The sequence below is a fragment of the Anser anser genome, assembly GCF_964211835.1.
Source record: "Anser anser genome assembly, chromosome: Z".
In the NCBI taxonomy this organism is placed as follows: Eukaryota; Metazoa; Chordata; class Aves; order Anseriformes; family Anatidae; genus Anser; species Anser anser.
Genome location: NC_139723.1, coordinates 69,162,780 through 69,184,482, shown reverse-complemented (window position 1 = coordinate 69,184,482; position 21,703 = coordinate 69,162,780). Strand labels below are relative to the sequence as shown.

At 40.5% G+C, this 21,703-nt stretch overlaps 1 protein-coding gene and 1 long non-coding RNA gene across 2 annotated transcripts in view; one reads left to right on the top strand and one right to left on the bottom strand.

Moving 5' to 3' along the window:
• The first annotated feature begins 205 nt into the window (after positions 1-205).
• On the top strand, positions 206-13,577 carry LOC310889479. Its single transcript, XR_014576579.1, has 2 exons — positions 206-11,167; positions 11,826-13,577. It is a non-coding gene; the product is annotated as an uncharacterized lncRNA (long non-coding RNA).
• Positions 12,637-21,703, bottom strand: part of SLC38A9 (solute carrier family 38 member 9) — a 44,137-nt gene continuing 35,070 nt past the window's right edge. The window contains exons 14-15 of the mRNA XM_083816989.1: positions 15,787-15,876; positions 12,637-14,075 (exon numbers count right to left, since the gene is read on the bottom strand). Of these exons, the coding sequence (XP_083673115.1) occupies positions 13,910-14,075; positions 15,787-15,876 (256 nt within the window). The 3' untranslated portion in view covers positions 12,637-13,909. The remainder of the gene's footprint in view (positions 14,076-15,786; positions 15,877-21,703) is intronic.

Below are 21,703 nucleotides of genomic sequence, written 5' to 3'. Positions count from 1 at the left end.
CCCCTCCCCTCCCCTCCCCTCCCCTCCCCTCCCCTCCCCTCCCCTCCCCTCTCCCCTTCCTTCTCCCCTCTCCCCTCTCCCCTCTCCCCTTTCCCCTTTCCTCTTTCCTCTTTCCTCTTTCCTTTTTTTTTTCTTTCCTGTTAATGTACTGGTAGTTTCCTTGAATGAAAGAGATCCTGAGGCTCTATGTGCCTTCCTAGCAAAACTTCTGCCCTCTGTAAATCTGTCTGCTTTATACCACGTGGAAATCTGGAAATAAGAAATTATATCCTAAAGGCAATTTAATTGAATTGATAGTCTGGTCTTAAGGAGTCACGTTTGAATTTTTCCCAGAGCATGTTACTTGTCTGCTGAAATAGAGTGAATTTTTCACAGTTAGGTATTGCCTAATGTGTGCTGGAAAACCACCTTTGTAGATTTGCACTGAGGCAAGTTGGTATTCGAATTTGCTGGAATGCTTTGCATATTCGTATGGCCTGAGGGCTGGAAACTTTTTATCACCAGCAGAGTAGCACAGATGACAATAAAGATACAGTTCAGGCAGTGGAAAATGAGATGAAAACAATTGTTGAGACTCAAGTTTTCGTCAAAACACTTTTTTGAATGCAGAAGTCCAGATGTCTTTTGTAGAGATGTACTGATTTGCAATTATGCTCTACTGGATCCCAGAGACAGCTCAGATAAGTACAGCTTGATCCTCAGATGGACTCTAGAAGTAAATATGGCAAACACAACAGCTTTTCTTGGCTGTAATAAGAATGACACGCCATGTCCCTGCAGCTCGGAGTAAGGTGAATAACTCCTTTCCTACAGCATTTCCTTCCCTACAGCAGTCTTGCTGGCTAGGTCACAATTCATTTTTCAGCAATGATGGTTTCCACAAATCTTGCTCTTGGGGATATAACTCTCCTTCCAAGAACCTCTCCTGAATGGCAGGGCAGTAAAAATTAGACATTGTAGTGAACGGCAACCTGAATCTGGTATCTTTTTTAACCAAGAGCTAAGAAGTTTATTATCTGTTCCAATGCTCTCTGAAATAATCCAGATAGACATCTCGCAATTTTCCCTTTTTTTTTTTTTAATGTCCATTTTATGACACCACTCTTAGAAACATTTAGTTGTAAAAATAAGTCAAGAGCAGGGCTACTGAAAGATGAAGGAAGCACACGGATGGCTCTCATGCTACCAGTTAGTTTCTGGTTCTGCAGCTGACAGGATCCATAAGCCTTCCTGATGTCTGGAGATCTCTGGGTGTGTGCAGACAGATTCCAGTGCATACAATAGCTGGAAAAAATGCTGCTGCAGCTTTGGAAAACATGTTTTTTTCTTCACAATTACGATTCATTTATGTAACAGCAAGATGCAAACCTAAGACTGTGGTTGGCAGCATAGCAAATAATTAGGGATGCTTTACCTTGTGGAATATATTAATGAGTCATATTAAATAAAGTGTTGTGTACTCACATTAATTGAGAATATTCATGTACTCCATTATATGACGAAAAAAAAAAAAAGAAAAAAAAGAAAAAAAACACCAGAGAACAATGCAACATGCACACACCCAAGAAAGGGAAAGAAAGAAAACCTGTTGAATAAGTATCGCTATAAAAAGCCGTAAAACTTTTGCCAGAGACCTTGTAGTCTTTTACATGGATTTACAATTGTGTTTGATCCTCCTCCTCCAATTTCTCATGAGACCCTTGTCTAGCTTTGTCATTCTTTATTATGAGACTGACATCAGTCAGCTGGTTTGTAGCCAATTGCACTAATAATAAACTGGCAGGGAGATCAGGAATTACTGGAACTATTTGGTCATCTTGAAACTGAAAAAGGAGGCCTACTCCAAAACTCTTAAAGTCAAAAAAGGAACACTCTTAAATGCCATTTCTGTAATAGTTGTCTTGCAGCAGAAAAAAGTCCATGAAGTTCAAACTGTTTCAGTTCATTTAATACTGTGCTGACCTTAGAGCTGTGGGGAAGGCCTGGCCACAGAATCTTTCTCCTCCAGGAGAGATTCATTTAATATTAGCAAACAAAAATATATATGGTTGAGGATGCAAACATTTAAAAGCATAGAAAGAAGACGTTAAGAACGACTTTCCACACCATATTGCCTACAGCTTTGTAAATAACGTACTCCGTTTGTTTCACAAGGTTTGCATTTGAAGATGTGACATTTAGACCACTTAGGCTCTTGCATCAGCTGCACGAGCACACTGGTGGATTTGCATGTTTGACTGCCTCACTTGCGCAGTTATTTGAAGACATTCAGCTCTCCTGGGCTGAGATCATTCGCTTACAGCTTTATAGTGCTAATCTGGCTCAATGGAGTAGGCTTTCTTTGGGATATCTGGCTGATTGCTTTTGAGTGTCTGGCTGAAGGGAGAGCTTGGTGGAGCTCAGAATTATCTTACTAACACTCCTGTGAATGGTAAGAAGATGGAAGCAATCACACAATGCTTTCCTCTGTCTACCTCTAAAGTTTTTTTGGGGTGGAACTCCACACATCCTGAAGAAGCCTTTGCCACTCCATGCCATTTTTACATCCATTTCCTATTACCTCTTCTACAGCCTTGGAGTGCTACAGAAAGACACCACAACACATCTTACCTCCTTTGGAAGTTCCTGAGGAACAGCACAGCAATCCAGGGTTACACCAGGCTCAGCAGCGACGAGCAGTGCCAGTCGCAGGGCACCTCCCTGGGCCGCGAATGGCCGGGCGCTGGATGTAGCCCGGGGCAGCTGCAGCTGTGCGTACCTGTGTTACACCCGCAGCTCCACGACTGCTCCCTCCCCGTTTACTGCCAGTACAGGGAAACGTGCCTCTTGGGCTCGCTCACGTCATCACAGCTGGTGTATGACATAAAATCAAAATCCTTAGAGCTAGAAACGTGACCTTTTATGTTGCAGTGCGCCAGGCTGTCAGGTGGGCCGCTGCCGTACGCTCGTCCTCTCGGCAGGCTGGGTATCGAGGTGCAGGCACGGCGAGGCTGGTCACAGCCCTGCACGGCCAGACTTCATGACAAAAGGGGGCTATGTGTACTTCGGGAGTTCAAGCAGCAGCATACAGATACCTGCTGTTCGTGTGGGGCCTACCCAGCTGTGCCCTCTCTCAGTAGGTCAATACCAGGTTGGGGGTGCTTAGGCCTCTAGATCCCCCAAAGAGCTTTTTTCCACTCAAGTTGCACACTCAGTGGTTCCTTTGTAGCCCAGTCATCGGTGGAGGCATTGGCACCTGCTGGACTACACACCTATTCGTCAGCGATAGACAAACCCTCATCAGGGCCTGTTTGTAGTTAGGTTAAGCAAAACTGGATTAGTTGCTCTAAAAAGCAGTATGATACAATGGGTAAGTGCTGATGCCAACAGAGAAATACAAGCCAGAAAACTCGGTTCTGGGTCTTCTCTGACTTTATATATACTTCGGCTTAACATTTTAAAATAAATGTGGTAAGAAAAGTTCACAGTCTCCTCTCCAGCTGTCTGCTAGGTTGAGGTTTGTGGCTCTAGTCAGTAATGAAGGTAGTGAACTGCATGGAAATTCACACAACACTTTGAAAAGGGAGGATCTTTTGCAGGTCTCAGACCATTCCTTACAAGTGTTGTTGAAGAGGACAGAGCACCCTTAGTGTTTTTTTCGTCCCCAGAAATACAAGACAACATGTACACACAACGGATTATTCACCAAATTTAGAGGGTTCAGCTTGGTGCATACTTTCCGTGTGGTTCAAGTGCTATAAAATACTCCACGGAGAAATGCTGCTGACAAATAACTAACACTGAACAAGCACAGAGGGGAGCAACAATGCAACTATACACAAATCACAGAGCCCTTATGTATTTTTGCACAAACATTCAGAGAAAAGCAAGACATATCCTGGGATTAAATAGCCAGTGGAGGGTATGTTAAAGGTATTATGGTTCTTCATGTATGGGTTATCATTGCACAGAAAAAAAGAAAGAAAAATTAAAAAAAAAGCATAAAAAAAATCAGAGTATGTCGGATTGTGCTTCCCGCTTATTCTGTGTTTCAGTCTGGTATTCACCTTTCCAGTGTTTTATTATAGGTAATCCTGTTATATTACATTCTGCAATATAGCATGTAAACTGTGCTGCAGGTCTGACTGCACCTGAATAAAAGCTGCTGAAGTACACCCAGCTCCTTGCACGGAAAGCCGAGTCCTGCTGTTCCTGATGGAATCTTCCTGTCACTGCCAGAATCTTTTCAAGAGCAATTTCTCCAAGGCCTGAATCCGTGCCCATTGAAAGCAAAGGGAAAGATTCCTATTGATGGCAGCAGGCCCAAATAAGCCAGAGGTCTAGGCTGTCTTTGCCAGAAAATTTTGTTTATGTGCATTTTGATGACTTCTAAAGCTTCTCTTTTGTAGTTGACTTTCTTATGGAGCTTACTTTTCAGTGAATTTTTTCCAGACATTTCACATACTGTATAAAGTGGGGTTGACATGTTTCTGTTCCTGATTCAGCACAGAAGATCATTTTATCAGATTAATTTTTTAGAGACCTGCTTTAGTCAGGGTGCACTGTGAAGTACATGCAATATTAAAACATTCTGCTGTCCAATGGCCTGATTTTCTCTGTATAAACACATGGGATGAAGGTAAAAGACTCAGTCATGTGCTAAAGAAAACGGTACACTGCCTTCACAATAAAACCATAGAAGCCAGGTTTTTAACAAGTTTACTCAACTGCTGAATTTTTCTTGCATTTTGGCTTAGGAGGTAAGTATAGACATTCCAGTGCGGATGGGGATTGAGGGCAGATTTCACTGTGGAAAGAACTGGGATAGTCTCATAAACTCCCAGGGAAGGCGTGGGAGCCTGTGGTCACACACATACTCCTTTGATGCCACTAAATGACAATTTATCGCCAAGGTGCAAATCAGGTGAACAAACCTGACTGAAAGGGGCTCATTGGGGCACCTGAGTTATCTACGAAAATGTACAGGAAGGGCATGAAAAACTGTGCACCTTGTAGGTAAGAGTTTATTTCCGGAGACCTGGCCCATCATTTATTGCAATTGCTATGATGAGGTAGCTGCCTACCTGCAGAAAGGAAGAGCCTGTCTGTGGTATAAACAAGTGCACTCGAAGTGCAAAGACTGCCTTCTCCCGTCTTTAACTAAACTTGCTTTCTTCTGTTGGAGCAGGAACAGTACACACAGTTGCAACTCGCTTTTCATAGATGAATATTGTTTCAGGCCAGACTTCAACTAGTTCAACTGATAACTGAACAATTAGTTCAATTCAATTAATTCAATAAATTTAAAAAATAGAAATAAAAATAATAAAACAGAATAAAAAAATACCCTCCCCCAGTATTAAGAATAGCTTTTTAAATTTTTTTTTTTACATCGTCAATATCCTAGATAATATTTCAGAGAAGAAATCACAACTAGATGGAATTTGGCTAACAGAGCTTACCCTTCAACTTCTCACTCTCCTCACTTGTCAAGAGGAGAAAAGATAATGCTTAAACTTGAAACGGCACTGAAAAACTAGTTAGGAATTTGCTGGAACCATAAAGATGTGATTTCAAGGGCTCAGTAAAACCAGTTTCAGGAAGAAGACAGTAGTTTCCTGAGCAAGAGTAAATGGCTGACAGGAACTTTCAGAGGGGCAGGATCTGATCTTTTGCCCACTGTTGTTAATTCGGCTGCACCCATAAATAGCAGCCATATTTCCATAGCAGAGGAGGAAATTAGTGATGCAACTTCTGCCTCTCCAATTAAATGACAGCGAGATTCGGCATTCAGCTGGTAAAGAGTGTTGCACTCCAGGACGAGGAGGTGCCCCGTGAACACCTCTGCCAAATCCCAGATGCACAGTGCCAGCACAAAGTAGCAGGAATCATCTTCAAAGCCTCAGCCACCCTGTACCAGCCCTGAATGCTTGAACTCTTACACTGGAAGGTGGAGGGACCTCCCTGAGGTTGCTTATGTCAACCTGACAATGTGCATCTAGGCTCTTATTGCACATCTGTATGCAGACAACCAGATATTCGCTGAAGAAATCAAAAAAACAAGTCTCAGTGCAAAACAGCTTCCTCTCTGCTCCTGTAACTGTCCTGTAATTTGAACCCCCTGTGGTAATTTTGTAATACAGTCTCATTTTGCTCTAAGAGATGGAGCTTGCTGGGAAGCAGGGACAATGTCTCTGTTTTGTGTGGCATTTAGTATCCAGCCTGGAACTCAAATGTGTAGGCATTTCTTCTCCCCTCATATTGCAGCTGAATGACTCTGTTGTGTTGATTTGAAATGACCTGACTAATCTCAACTTCCTCTAACAGTTTAATGAAATGTCAGAAGTGAACAAGGTCTGTGGAATTGAAAAAAGACCATTCAAACAATGATGAAAAGAAACACATGGACAGCAGTTTTTAAACAGTCTTTGGGTTATTGGAAATAATTCAATGAGCTTTAGCCAAGCTGCAATATAAACATACTAAGAAGGGACCAAAAAATGTTTTATATAAAGCTGCATTTTTCATCTGGACTGTTTAATCCACTTCAGGATTACAAAAATGAGGTATATGGGAAAAGCCACAATTAGGTAAGTTCAGAAACAGAAAAAGACCCCCCCCTGCCCCCCTCAGATCAGTTGGTGTTTGGAAATACATACTGCAGAGCAACAGTTACGTAGCCCTGGTTCCAGCATCTGAAATTACAGGAGTGAGAGGTAGTGAGGATCTGGCAAACTGAGTCCCGTTCCTTTCCAAGGAAAGCTTAATGGCATTCCCAACTGCAGAAGAAATTAAATACAGTGATCGTGGCTCCATCCTCACTGAATACCAGCTCAGAGGGAAAAGCTTTCACCGTACCCCCCCACCAAGCACAGTACGAGGAGCTAAAACAAACAGGTTGATGCTTTGCAAATAGTTCACATTTTACTTCCTATGAGGAAGTAAAACATCCTGAGAGGCAAAAATAGGCTTTCCAGAGGTTACCCACCTCCCCGTGTCACTGCAGCACATGGCAACTGCAGCTGTAGTCTGGCTGTACACGGGAGGCGCTGGGAGTTCCCCGAATGCAGACTGTATCTCAAGGACCAGGGTGTCATAAATCCTCTGGGATGCCTCTCCCACCTGTAGCAGCTCCAGCGTTCACTTACACTCTCACCGCCTCTCAGCATTTCTCTGCTGTGCCAGGTTGGAGGGGCAGTCGAAAATGAAGGCCACAAAGGAGTTTCAAACAACCTGAGGGATGACTGCACGTTCTTGCATGTTAATTAACAATTGCCCGAAGTCCAGCAGCCAAAGCTAGGAGATGCCAAGTCTGAGTAATGATAGAAAACTGATCACTGCAACCTTCGCATTCTCGAGCTGATACCTTATGGAAAAAGTGACGTGATCATGTAATCAAAAGCCAACCTTTGTGCAGAAGCCTGGTGGAGAAGGGAGCAATCTGCAGGTTGGGTGAGCAAACTGTCAAGCTGACAAAGCCTTTTGCATTGCGACCAAATGACTTTATCGTTGTATATTTTTTGTATGTGGAGCCTGAAAGTTTGAACTTTTAAAGAAAAAAAAAAATGTTACCTAAAATGCCTTTCCTAAAATCCTCTGTCTATTGATGAAACATTTGAATACTGAATGATCATTTTTGCTGCACAGATCATTTGAGCTACAGGATTTAATATATTAACTGGCATCCAGGCATATATTAACCCAGACAGAATAAGAAAAACTGATTTGTAGAAGCAGATGCAGCTGTGTGTGACTGGAAAGAGCAAGAGAAAACTGAGAGCTAATCCTGTAGGAGAGATTTTTGAAGACTGCTAGAAACTCAAAGGAAGACTCTGGACCATGACAACACCAAGCAAGTGGAACAGACAATGCTAGGCCACAGAGAAAGCAATGAAGTTAGAACAAGCTTGGATATGGAGGGTAATTTTCTATCTCATCATGGCAGAAGCCCCATCATCTGTCCTTCTCCTTAGAAAGTAAGTCCATTTCTGTTCAAAACACGTCTTCCACTGAAAAACTAATCGCCTGGTCTAGGTGCTCAGACCATGCGTAATCACCCAGACTTCACCAGGCAGATATGTCCACTTGGAGCTTCCTGGGAATTTTCCTGACTGCTTGTGTTTTGGCAATGCCTAAAGGTCACACTGGGTTAATTTCTTATATTGCTTGAGATCTGGATTTGAGCTTGATGATATCAGCCAGACGGTTGCAGCTGCTCGAGCCTCATGCAATGAAAACTTCAGTTTGCACCACAGAGTTACCACATAATACGGAAGGCTGGATTTTCAGAGTGCAATGAGGTAGAGGTGATGCCAGACAAAGAGCCAGTAGTGTTATGAAGAAAACCTTTGACTCTTCATGCATGGCTCTTGCCAGAGCTGACAGTCTTTCACCTCTCAGCTTACCCTAATGAAGCGCAAATGTAAAGACAGAATTCAATATTTCCAGCGCAATTTATTTTTCTTCTATGATAAGGTAATAAATGTCATTTCACAATGCACCTTTGGGTCAATACATTATTTTTTTCCTGCTCCATTAAATCACATTATGATTTGCTGGAACAGAACATGTAAGGAATTGGAATTATCTGGCCATCTCTGCAGGTCACATGAGCAAGCAGGATGAAGTGTGTGTGTGTGAAGAACTACATTTTGTTCTTGTATGAAAAGAGACAAAACAATCTACTGTTTTTGGGGGCCATTTAACTCACCATTAAATTTTAGAATATTATCTTTTAATTTAGGTTGTTGACTATAGTCAAAGCAAAAACAAACAAACAAACAAACAAAAAACCCTTCATTCTTATGCCCAAATTGATTCTGGCACATGTGAATAACCCAACTGCATGTGGTAAAATGAAAAAATATATACTTTCTTACAATAAAGTGTGCTTCAGATGATGACAGTATAATGAAATATTTCCTATCACTTTAATATTTATAAATTCAAATCTTAGGTGTTAAAGGCCTGTATAGGCAAGCAGTGAAGCAAGAACCTCCCTCTGCGACCCAGAGTTAAAACGGGCTTTTAGAAAGATAAAGAGAAGTTTCATTCTAAATATTAACTGGATTCCTGTACATTGTGAAACTGGGAAGGAGACAAAGAGAAGGTGAAATTAAGATACATCACCATGAACTCTGTCTTACCTGGGAATTTCTGTTAAACTACCAGATACTAAAAGAAATCAACTCTGCTGAAATCAATGGACATTAACTATCAGCTTCAATAGCAAGGATTTAACCCTTGGGATGAAATTAAGATGGAACATGGAAAATATAATAAAATTGAAGTACCTGCATTAATTACAGATTGTACCTAGATTAAGCACTGAATTGATAATAAATAAGCACGAGTTTCATGCAAATCAGGCCAATGATTCTTGAAATCCTGCGTTTTTTTTACTCTCATTGTGATGTTTGAGTGCTCTTCTATACCAAATAACTGTGGAGGTGTAGCAACATTAAAGTTGTGGAACTGTAAATTTGTAAAATTTGTCAGAAGGAAGGAGAGGTTTGTTGGGAAGGAAAAAGAGGGTTTAATTTGTGATATACACTAGTGAGAACACCGAGGGAACGCAGCCATCAAGTTACATATGGTGCTGACTGCCTAGACATTCAAGTGAAAAGCTTAACTCAAATTTTATGGAAGAGGTCAGACCCAGTCCTTGCACAGCAGATGAGTAGGCCAGTGCTAATGGTGTCAGCACTGCCAGGTATGAGGCAATGAGGCATTGAAAAGTGTGGACAGATATGCCCTACAGAATAGGGAAACCCAGCAGTGGAACATAAGAATATACAGGGAAGATGACCAGGATGGTGCAGATAATTCTCTCTAATACATAACACATGGTGGGTGTATTCTCTAATTCTGATTTAAAGGCTGAGTCATGGTTTTGATTGAGATCATTTTCTTCCTAGAGAAGAAAAATTCTTCCTTGCATGATGTTGTGCTTTGGACTTATGATGGAAATAGTGCTGATAACACACCGATGTGTTAGCTGTTGCAGAGCAGTACTTGCACAGAGCCCGGGACGTTTCAGCTCCTCGTGCTGCCCTGCCAGCGAGGAGGCTGGGGGTGCCCCAGGAGCTGGGAGGGGACACAGCCAGGACAGCTGGCCCAGGCTGGCCAAAGGGGTGTCCCACACCGTGTGGTGCTGTGATCAGCAGTAACAGCTGCAGTAAGAAGGAGGAAGGGGGGGACATTTGGAGTGATGGTGTTTGTCTTCCCAATAAGCCATTAAGCGTGATGGGCCCTGCTTTCCTGGGAGTGGCTGAAGTGGCCTGCCGGTGGGGAGCAGTGAATGGATTCCTTGTTTTGCTTTGCTTGCATGCACGGCTTTTGCTTTACCTGGTAAACTGACCTTATCTCAGGCCACAAGTTCTCACACATTTACTTTTCTGATTCTCTCTCCCATCCATCCCACCTGTGAAGACTGAGTGAGTGGCTGCGTGGTGCTGAGCTGCCTGCTGGGGCTAAACCACGGTCCTTTTTGGTGCCCAACATGGGGACCGAAGGGTTCAGATATGATTGGACCACGGAGCACATTAGTCCAAATTTGTGGCTGTTACAGACGTTTAACTGCTATTTGGCAGGCTCCTGTGCTTGCCATGGGGCTTTCTTGCCTTACTGTACATTACTGAGTACATGCTGAGTACTGAGTACTGTACATTACTGTGCCTTACTGAGTCCAGTGCTTGTTAGGGGCTGCTTTTGCTTTTGCCCTTTGCTCTGCTCCTTATCGCCTTGCTTAGCTGTGCCTGGGAACGTTTTGATAACAGCTATGGCCATGAGCCTGGGCTGGCAGCGGGCCGGGGCATGGCTGCTTTCCCTGTGCTGCTGCACTGGACAGGCTGGGACTCCTGACTGAACTCAAGTCGGAGGGACTGCAACCTGGGAGTGAGTCCACGTGGGGGAACATAGGCGCTTGAAGCATCTGTGGCCATGGAGAAATCCCTGCTGCAGCGGGAACACCTTGCAGTGCCCGTGTCTGTGGGTAAGGCCATGCCAGAACACCTCGAAGCATCTGTCTGTGGAAAACACCACAACACGGCAGGTGTCCGAAGGGATCTCTGAAGGGATTGTGGCCAGTGGAAAAGGCCGCAGCAGACCAGGCGCACCCTGAAGCAACTGTGGCTGTGGATAAGTCCACGCTGCAGCAGGTACACATCTGAAGAAGCTGTGGCCGTTGGTAAGTCCACACCAGAACGGATAGACCTTGAAGCATCTGTGGCTGTAGATAAATCCATGACACAGTAGGCAGAGCTCTGAAGGGACTGTGGCTCGTGGATAAGTTCATCGCAACATTTAACACTATGGCCTGGTCTGAAAGGACCAGGAGTGGAGATTGTGATGGATATGCCTTTAAACTGTTGTAAGGCACGATCCGAGTCGCATGTTATAGGAAGTCCTACAGCAGGAACCTCCTGAGCCATCAGAGGACGAGCCTCAAAAGAAGCAGTGCATGTACAGCAGTGACACAACCTGAGCTGGCTTTGGTGTCCAGAAAGTCCATGTAACATACTGCTTGTCCTGTCCTGAGCAACTGCCATAACAGATCTAAGTCACGGACTAAAAGAACTCAGTGGACATTTCATGGACACCTCACAGGGGGAGTCCACAAACTAAACAAATGATATCTGTGTATTAATTGAAGGGTGGTGATTAATGAGGATGTATTGGAAAGGTGGGACTTAGGATGATGTAAGTGGTATGGAATGAGGAGTAGGTATGGTCATGGTTTTGGCTGGTATAGAGTTAACTTTTTTCCTAGAGTCTTGTATGCTGCTGTGTTTTGATTTTTGATGGAAATAGTGGAGATAACAAAAAAATGTTTTTAATTGTTGCAGAGCAGTGCTTGCACAGAGACCAGGACTTTTCTACTTCTTGTGTGGCCCTGCCAGGGAGGAGGCTGTGGGTGCACAGGAAGTTGGGAAGGACACAGCCAGGACAGCTGGCCCAGGCTGGCCAAAGGGGTGTCCCACACCGTGTGGTGTCCTGCTGAACAATAAAAGCTGGAGTAAAGGAGGAGGAGAGCAGCCATTTGGAGTGATGGTGTTTGTCTTCCCAAGAAACCGTTCCACATGATGAGTCCTGCTTTCCTGGGAGTGGCTGAACACCCCCTGACAATGGGAAGTTGTAAATGGATCCTTTGTTTTGTTTTGCTTGCACGTGCAGCTTTCTCTTTACCTAGTAAACTGTCTTTATCTCAGGCCACGAGTTCTTGCACTTTTACCTTTCCGATTCTCCCCTCCATCCATCCCACCTGTGAAGAGTGAGTGGCTCTGTGGTGCTGAGCTGCCTGCTGGGGCTAAGCCACAACAAAGGCATGAGAAGCTCCACAGCACAAAAGGAAGAGAATCTGAAATAATTATATTTCACACAAAACGAAAGACACTTATGCAAGCCAGTGACTTTGAAAAGTCAAAAAAGTTTGAGTTAAACAAATGGATCTGCATTATTACTCTAAAAGTTCACATTATTTCCCAGAGAAGCATGGTAGATTATCTAGGTTATGCTTTTCATTGTCTTTCTGACAAAGACAGGAACTCTTAACCTGCAATGTAATTCTCTTCCCCAACTCAACTCCTACTTCACAAATGTTGCATCACTTTTCAACTTTTTTTTTCTTTTACTTTCTTCAGTAAATGCTACAGCATTGCCGAGACATCTCTTTTAATTATTCTGCATTTGCTGATTACTTTAGTACACTGAAATTCTGTACAAAGAAGGTTTTTTCACTCTCTCCTATCTCAAAAGATGACATTCCACTAGCGTCCAACAGGTCCAGCATTAATGTATGATTTAGATTAAGACTCAGACTCGCAGGTGAAGGAAGGTGTCTGTATGCATACACATGCACACCCTCTTAGTAAACAACAAGTTAAACAAAAAACAGCAAAAAAATTCCCAGATTTTCCAGGTTATTACAGCTTCTTTTAAGAACCATCTATAACTTAAATTATTTCATTTAGTGCACATCTTTGAAGTGGCTAGCTTTGCATGTATTGTCTCTCTGGTCTGCAGTAATGTAGTTGAAGAGCACAGTGAGGGATCACCAGATTAAGACCCTACAAGGGAGTAAAGAACCAAGCCTGCAATGCACACTGCATCCATAAGAGCACATAATAACTCCTGACATGACAACCTCACAGCACATAAACAGCTCAGTTAACAGAGTTGAAGCGAGGTCAAGCCTGAAATTCCAATTTTAATTGAGTCTTGTTCTATTTTTTTTTTAATCCTCCTCATGTTTTTCATTTTAAGATCACCAACAACTTGTATACATATTCATTCTGAATTAAAACACTGAGACATGAGTTTATTGTCTCTCTTAGTCGGAATTCTTTAGAGGAAAAATGTTGCCAAAACAATTTAATACCATATTTAAAATTAAGAGTGCATTTTGACCCAAATGACTATAAATTAACCTTAAAAAAAAAAGAAAGGAAGACAGTAATTTCTTCATTTTTCCAACAGAACAGTAGAACAATTCCAATAAAAGAGCATTTCAAACAGCCACTGAACAATACAGTAAAAGCATGTTTGGATTAAAGGTAGGGACAGTTGTTTTAGAGGAAAGAGGAGTTCTACAGTCCATGGCTGAAAGCTGAGTGTTTTGAGAAGCGAACTGTAAAAATTTAATATTTTTGAGCTTCATTAAACCTTGATGTACATTCAACAAAAAGAGTAAAACTACCCTGCCCGTATTTGAACTATTTCACTTATTCTCAAAATTGTGTTTTTAGAGAAGCATAGTAGGTTTCCTTTCAAGTGCCTGGCAGATGTGCTTTGAATTTGTTCCAAAGGTGCAGCTTTTCTCAAGAAGATCGTATTGAGGACTGTTCGGATCTCATGTGTGACTGTGTTGCTCAAGCCTGTTGCCAAATGTCGCAGTACCACTTGTGACAGCCACAGGGAGAAGGGGGAATTTTCACAATAGGAATTGTGCAATCAGATTAGCCAGTCCAAGGACGATTATAAAGATGTGAATGATCAATGCTGGCCACGTCAGCTGCCCAGCACGATGCAAGGAGATCACATAGATGAGGGATGGATACACGAATACAAAGGCCAGACCACACGTTGCTCCAGAGTATCTGAGGAAAGAGGGGAGAGAAGAGAAGAAAATAAAAAGGAAAACAGAATGCTTTGTGTTAACTCTTACTTCTTGCTGTCATTTTTTCCACTCAAACCAGTGAACAGTCTAACTGAACAATGGTTATTTGCAGTCACTAACCATTGATTTCTGTTTCTTGCTGTCCTTCACTGGCATGTGATTGCCTCCGTTTCTCTCAGCGCTCTGACTCTGCATACCTGCACTCTGACATGCCTCTGTTGTTCCAGTCACGTTCCCAGATGCTTCTGGGGACTGGCTCCCTGTTTCTGACTTGATGTTTTGCCTTTCTTTGGGGAAAGTTGTTAACATTCAGCATAGAAAGACTGGACAATGCATCATTCGTTAGGCATCATTTACTGTCAGAACTGCCATCTCATTGGATCCCAGCCATCTGAGTTTCATGCTAAAGCATATAAACATGGAAATGCTATTGAATCTGCACCTTTTATTTTAGATTACTTAATGAGATTCTAACAAACCATTGTCCAGACCCAAAAAAGATCAACATGCCCTCCTGGAAACACGATCAACCACAGCAACTGAAACATTTAACTTCTTTTTCTAACCACTCCCTTGCTTACCAAAATCTTTCTCGTTATTTTCTCATACTGTGAGTTTCCACCTACTAAGCTATACTGTAGCCAAATATGAATTATTAACTAAAAACATATTTTATTTCATGTATTTGAATATTCTCTTTATACAGTGGAAACACCACTGTGTAGAATACACTTGCACAAACTACACACACACAAAATATGTAAGTTAGATTGTATACAGACAGTTTGTCAGATGGAAATTCTCTGCTCCAAATGCTTGATTGCAATGCACAATGAGCAAGCACATTAGCAGAAGTCAGGATCAGTTTGCAAACAGAGAAATGTATTGCATGATATTTATTTTCAGTTCATAACTAAACCATCTCTCTTACTGGAATAAGAAAATTTTCACTAAAATGATAATTATAAAAAAAAGTACACGGAAAAAACAACAAAAACCCTACACCCCAAAGATTAGCTACTGAGCAAAAATAAGTTATTTTGCTGCACTGGTCAGACCCAAGCTTGTCATTCTGGTTTTCTAATTGCTGATTCCTATATATTTTAAACACCTCCCTCTCCTGGTTGCTGTAGGAAAAATGAAAACTAGGAATGAATGACAATAATTACATATATGTCGGTGTCATATGTAGAAAACAAAAGTGGTTATATAATTTCCTCTAATCTTTCTCAATTACAAAAATCCTAGGTGTTTATTAACATGGTAAATTTAAAACGTAATACAGAAGTACAATTTTTATGTCAGTTTTGCCTTTGAAGTTATTTGCTTTCTTGGATTTTTATCACGGATTTTCAAAACAGCTTTAAATGGTCTTAACACAAGACATAAACAGATAAACCGCACAATAGCTAAGTAACTTTTATACTGACATAACATTCTTTGATGTGGATGTTTACAAAGTCTTCAGATATGGCTCCTCTGAAACTTGGGGAATCATCCCATTCACCTCAGATACAAAGGCACAATTGTGGATGCTTGCTTGTCAGAACTTTAAAATACCAGAATGTTTACACTTTTAAATTGTTATTTACAATTTATAAAAGCATACGCTCTTACAGTTCCTTTTCAAAATCAAGAGGTAAACACGTAGTAACACCACAGGCAAGCTCAGTGTGCAGAGCAGCACTTACCTTATGATACCTCCTATATTTGGATAAAATCTTGCCATTACTACTCCAGCTCCAACAATCGCTATGTTCAGGATGAGCACATGGAAAACACTACAGGGAAGTGAAGAAAGAATACTATAATCTATGATGTATTTGTTACAAAATATCATCGTCTTTCATTTATACTAACATTTAACTGGTATATGGACGGTGTTTCAATTTGCATGACTCATTCTATTAAAGCTAATTGATTTCACAGTAAACATAACATCTACTGAATATTCTGAGTGCCAAACTCTAAATATCTAGTGTTTTGACTCAAAATATTCTTAATGAGTAAGTATGTGTAATTTGGCAATTCTTCTGAAAACACCATATGTAGTACTCAGCACTCAAGTATTTCAGATGGATATTCAAATACCAAAGAAACAATACTATATAACTTAATTCCCACAAGTAAGAATTAGCTTGTTCAGAAAGAGATCTGAATTGCTCAAAATGAACTAATGGAAACCAAAAGAAAAAAAAAGATATATCATTGAATGGAACACATTAGACAGAATACTAGGGAAAAACTATTACCACCAGCATCACCAAAAAAACGCCACCTTAATACTTGACCTCTAGTGTATTTTGACAGAGAACAAATGTTTAAGATGTTGGACCTAATTTAATACGAAACCTCTGTACTGCTTACACTAGATTTTAATTGATTGTGTTTTTATAAATAATTTCCTGTTACTTTCCTTTTTGCATTAAGGATAAAAAAAATGAAGTTTTTCTGTTCTACAAATGCAGCTTTTAATGCATGAGACTAATGCAGCACAGGCATTATGAACACAGCTCAGACTCAGGAGAGTATCACTTTTCTATAGAGAATATAAAATGTTGGCATATTTCAATATAAAGTAAAGTCAGGAAATATAAGAAAAAACACTAGGATATTTTGGCCACACAGCTGTTTCTATGAAGGAAAAGAAGAAACTGCACAGAAAACATACATACACTTAACAGTTTTTGTTTATTATTCAGGACGACTTGATGTCTTAAACCGTAAACAGATGCTAATTTTCCCCCTTTTATTTTTTTTTTAACTGTAGAAAGTATCTGTGTTATGTAGGATGTCACTAACAATCTTTTCAAGCAGGTTACACCTGAAATGGTAGTAGTCACCACTTTCATGGCTGAAAGGTCGTGGCTGCTAGTTTTCAGGTTAGGAAGAAAGATTAGAGCTGTAGAGAAGCCTCATTAAAGTTTAGGGGAATGGTAGTAATTTATATGCAAACAAATAATTGAAGATACTGACTATTTCTAACATTTGCCTTTAAATATATATATATATTTATATAATATATAAATATATTTTTAAATCAGAAAGACAGAAATAACATCCTTAATTTTGTGCATGGCATTTTAACTGTGCTACAAGAACAGGTACACTTCAGAGACTGAAGACAGTAGTGGGAATACAGCAGCTGAAATTATAACAAAAATATCATCTGATATGAAACTGGTAAAACTCCAAGGATCAAATTAAACCTCTAGAGTCAGACTATTAGGGAAAGATGGACCAAACATTCACTGCTTCTCTAATATTGCTAAAGATATCTAATTAACTAAACTGTTCACAAAAGCGTTTGTCATTAAAATTTACTTCCTCTCACCCCATACATATGACAGATTACAAATCTTACTGTCAGATAACACAAATGAAGCCAAAAGTTTACGAGCACAGAAAATGATGGCAATTCCTTTTTTTTTTTCCTTTTTTTTTTCTGAGATTAATTTTCAGCAAGCAAGATTAAAAGGAGTGCAGCCTTCACAATTCAGAAATGTTTTTCAAATTTGGGTCAGTTCAGAAAATTTTAGCAGAAAAACTAAAAAAAAAAGAAGTCAGAAATATGTCACTCTGACATGCTTTAAAACAGAAGTGATTTTGTAGTTCAAAGTTGTTGCTTTTCGAAAAATTAATTCACATTTCTTATAACTTCAGAAGTGTGTGTGTGTTGTGAAAAAGTGTTTTTCAAGCTCTTCATCCGGGAAAAAAATCAGGGCAGGGTGAGGGGGATGGAGCAGTGATGTGTTTTAGCTCAATTGAAAACAATTGTCTCAAAATGCTGGAGCCTCCAAAACAATGCAGTGCTTGCGCAGAACTGCTTAGCAGCTTTACTTTTTTTTTTTTTTTTCACTGCCTTGCAGCACCCTCAAGAATAATAACAAAATCAAAAAGCCTGAAAAGGATTTAAATCCATTTGTTTCAGGGCTAAAGGTTGCACTGTATTTCTCCTTGTAACATCTTTGCACCTTTTTCTGCATTTTAGCAGCCCAGATTAGACCATATTTCCTGTTGTCCAATAACTTTGTTACAAAGGGATGCCTATGTATTTAACCTGTAAACCCTCCCACCATCTTTTTTTAAACCTGTACAGATATTCATAGTTTATCTCACCTCCGAGATAGGAAAGTCACATTCTTAAACAAAAAGACATTGGCATTTAGAAAACAAGCAAACAAAAACCACCTATCCTGCTGAATAAGTAAGAATCTCATGTCTAGGGATACTAGTAGCTGTATTATTTGAGACTGTACATATTTTTCATAAGATTCTAAGTTTTAGGCAGGTGTGCTCCTGAAAGGACAAGCATTTCCTACAGCCAGTTACATTTTAACAGGTTCTAAGTTGCTCAGTTTTAGCCTGTCACTAGCTTACGGTACATTTAATGGTCATCACACATTGCAAAAGGCAGTCAGAAAAGCAGTATTTTTGGTGACATAACTGTACCACCTCTGTATATTAGAACTATAGGGAGACAAGTATGCAGAAGATGCAATCAACTCCTCTCTTGAGGAAGCAGTAGCTACAGTTAAGCCACTGAATTATGGTAACTATATATAGTTCATTAACTTCACCATCTGGAAAGTAAGAATCACACCAAAAAGTGTGAAATCAAAACCTAGTGCGGGGGATATTTAAGAAATTAAAGAAGAAACTGATTAAAAACCCTGTCAGGTCAGAAGCAAGGAAATTAAAAGTGCTGCAGTAAGTGCGTAGTCAAAGGGTGAACACCCACTTCTAAACAATAGGGGAAACAAGAAGGCAAAGAAAAAAAAAAAAAGATAATTTAAGTAAGGATTTTTGAAAGGTTACTGAATCTGAAAATGCATTTCTTCCTGGAAATCTCACTCAAGTGACATCAGTCAAAAGACTGAATTACAGAAGTTTAGACGCCAGGCAGAAGCTAGGTGAAGAGCAGATAACTAAGCATGCATGCAAACAGCAGAAATGTGTTTCATTGCATCAGAAGACACACATCTGCGGGAGAACTGGCAGGTCTGCTGGGCTACCATGGAGTAAAGGGAGGACAATCATTTAGGAAAGCCAAGTGATTTCTGTCCATCAGTTTATTTAACCTCTCAGAACAAGAAAGATGTTTTTAAAAGCTCTAAAAAATGATTAGATGTACAAAGTATTTTATGCACAACATATAATTAATCAAGGGAATTCTGTCACAACTACTACTGTAGCCAAGAGCCAATAACAACACTAATAAAAATTAGCTCTCTATACATCTGAGAAGATCCAGAATCTCATGAGACAGCAGATAAACCACATGCCTCTGGCTCTAAGTCACCCATTAAACTATGCCATTGCAAACATATCTCACTTTAGGAAAGAAAGTAATTTCCCAACCCATGGCATTTTGGCCTCGTTTTACACCACCAGGGAGAGAAGAGAATAAACAGTTCCTTCGATTTTGTTCCAGTATGTCCCTTTCTATGATGTAGTCTGTACACTAGCATACATTTTCCTTAATGAAAGAAGAAATCAGGAAGCATTCTCTCGTCTCTAAATCTTTCATAGGAGGCACAAAAAGGCTCAAGATTTTGTGATGATGCCTGTCAGAAGACCACTGTATCCAGCACATCTACATATGTATTTAAGACAGGCAGAGGCACAGGTGTCTGAGGCTGGTACAGAAGAGGAAGGAGAATTCTCCATCTTAGAAGCAAGGGGGCTTTAGCTCTCATAAGAGAAAGTTGATTCTTTGTCAGGAGGTAGAATTTAGACCAGTTGGGCTCTCAGAAAACAGCATCACAGGCTTAGTGTCAGAGGATATATGATGCTAATTACTTCCCCTTTATGCTTCAGACAAGCAAGCTGTCACTGTTCAGTTGATCCGTGTGAAACCTGGCAGTAGAAAAAGGTACCTGCCATACGCCTAACCTTTGAAGTTTGGAGAGGATGAGCTTGTTTGTCATGCAAGACCACAGATAAGTAGGCTACACCATGGCTAAGCACAATAAAGCACTGTTAGCAGAAAAAAAGTAGCACTGCAAGATATCTAAAAAGCATGGGAGGGAAGACATGGGGGTTGGTCTTCGGACAAAAAACTCCTCTAAAGTTGAATAAATGGTTCCTCATTATGATTCAGTCATAATCCACGGCCCACCAGCAAAAGCCAGGATATGAAAAAGATGCTTTTGGTGGAAATTGGATGATAACCAATCGTCAAGGCTAAAAACTACAAAGCAGAAAACTAATACCTTGCTGCTTCATCATATCCACTGAAAGACAAACAGTAAAGAAAAAAGGAATTATAGCAAACAATCAAATTGATCTGGGCAATAAAGTCACTGCTAGCAAATAAAAATGATCTGGTAGCCCCGTAGCACCTTTGTTCACATGTGTGTATTCAGTCAACAGACAGCTTTAAGAAGCATCCATCCAGAGTTCAAATGCATCAGGTATCCACACCTGCAAACAACTGTTCCTATGAGGAAGTTTGGCTTTTAAGATCAGGGAGTTCATGTGAAACATGCAGCACTTCCATAAGCAACCCAGATCTTAAAAACGAAGACAGGGAAATTTACAGTGGGGACTGGGACCAAAGAAGGGGCTTTTTTTTTTTTTTTTGAGAAAAATTGGACAATTGCAGACAGAAGGCAGATTTATATACAACTCCCTCAGCTGCAAATACAGAAAGGATGTAATTTAATATAGAAAGGATGTAACAATGGAAATACATGTGATTCAGTGTACTGAATCACAGTGGGGTTAACCAAGGCTAGGTGGCCAACACAGATCCTCAAATGCACAAACAGTAAGATTCAGCACACTGACAAATGTGATGTATATACAGACATATGGATATACCATCAGTGAACGCTCCTGAACCCTATTTCCACAACCCTTCTTCCTGCAGAATCAGTCACAAAAAGACAAGTTTTTAAGCTGTATTTTTTTTGAATCTTTCTAGAAGAATGGCACAAAACCTTGCCTTCTCCTCTCCTCTTTTTCTCCTGCTTCATCCTTTTGCTTCCTTATTTACAAATTTTTACCAGTCAAGTGACTGGAAATATTTCTCTCCATTTATATACCTTATGTATACATATAAGAGATGAAGCTTTAATCTTTGCAGATCAGCCTCCTTATTGCCTGAGAACCCTTAGCCTTTAAGGCTGAAGATTTTGATGCAAGCCAAGTATATACAACAATTACTGGAGTGATTGTTTTCCTATACAACAGCCATTCAATTTAATATCTCTAGCTAAGTTCTTCAGGGTGGATCTACAAACTTCACAGAGAAACATCAGTCTACATCAATAAGAGCTACTTCTTCATATTTCCAAAATATGTCCCCCCAGACCAGCTCTCCCATTGCTCTTAGTTTAACTACAGATCTGTTTATAAGCATGACAGAACAGCAGAGTGATCGCAGAAATATAAAAGCATGTACCAAGTCCTTCTGGAAGAAATGACATGGGACTCTGTCACAAGGCCCACCAAAGCTGTGGAACGGGCACAGTAGGTTTTCCGTGGTGACATATGATGATGTGTTGAGCACTGCATGTTCATACACAGGCTTTCACTACACTGGGACCATGGTTCTGTTTTTCCAGAGTAGCTGGTGGTAGCAAAACCCAGAATACTGAAATT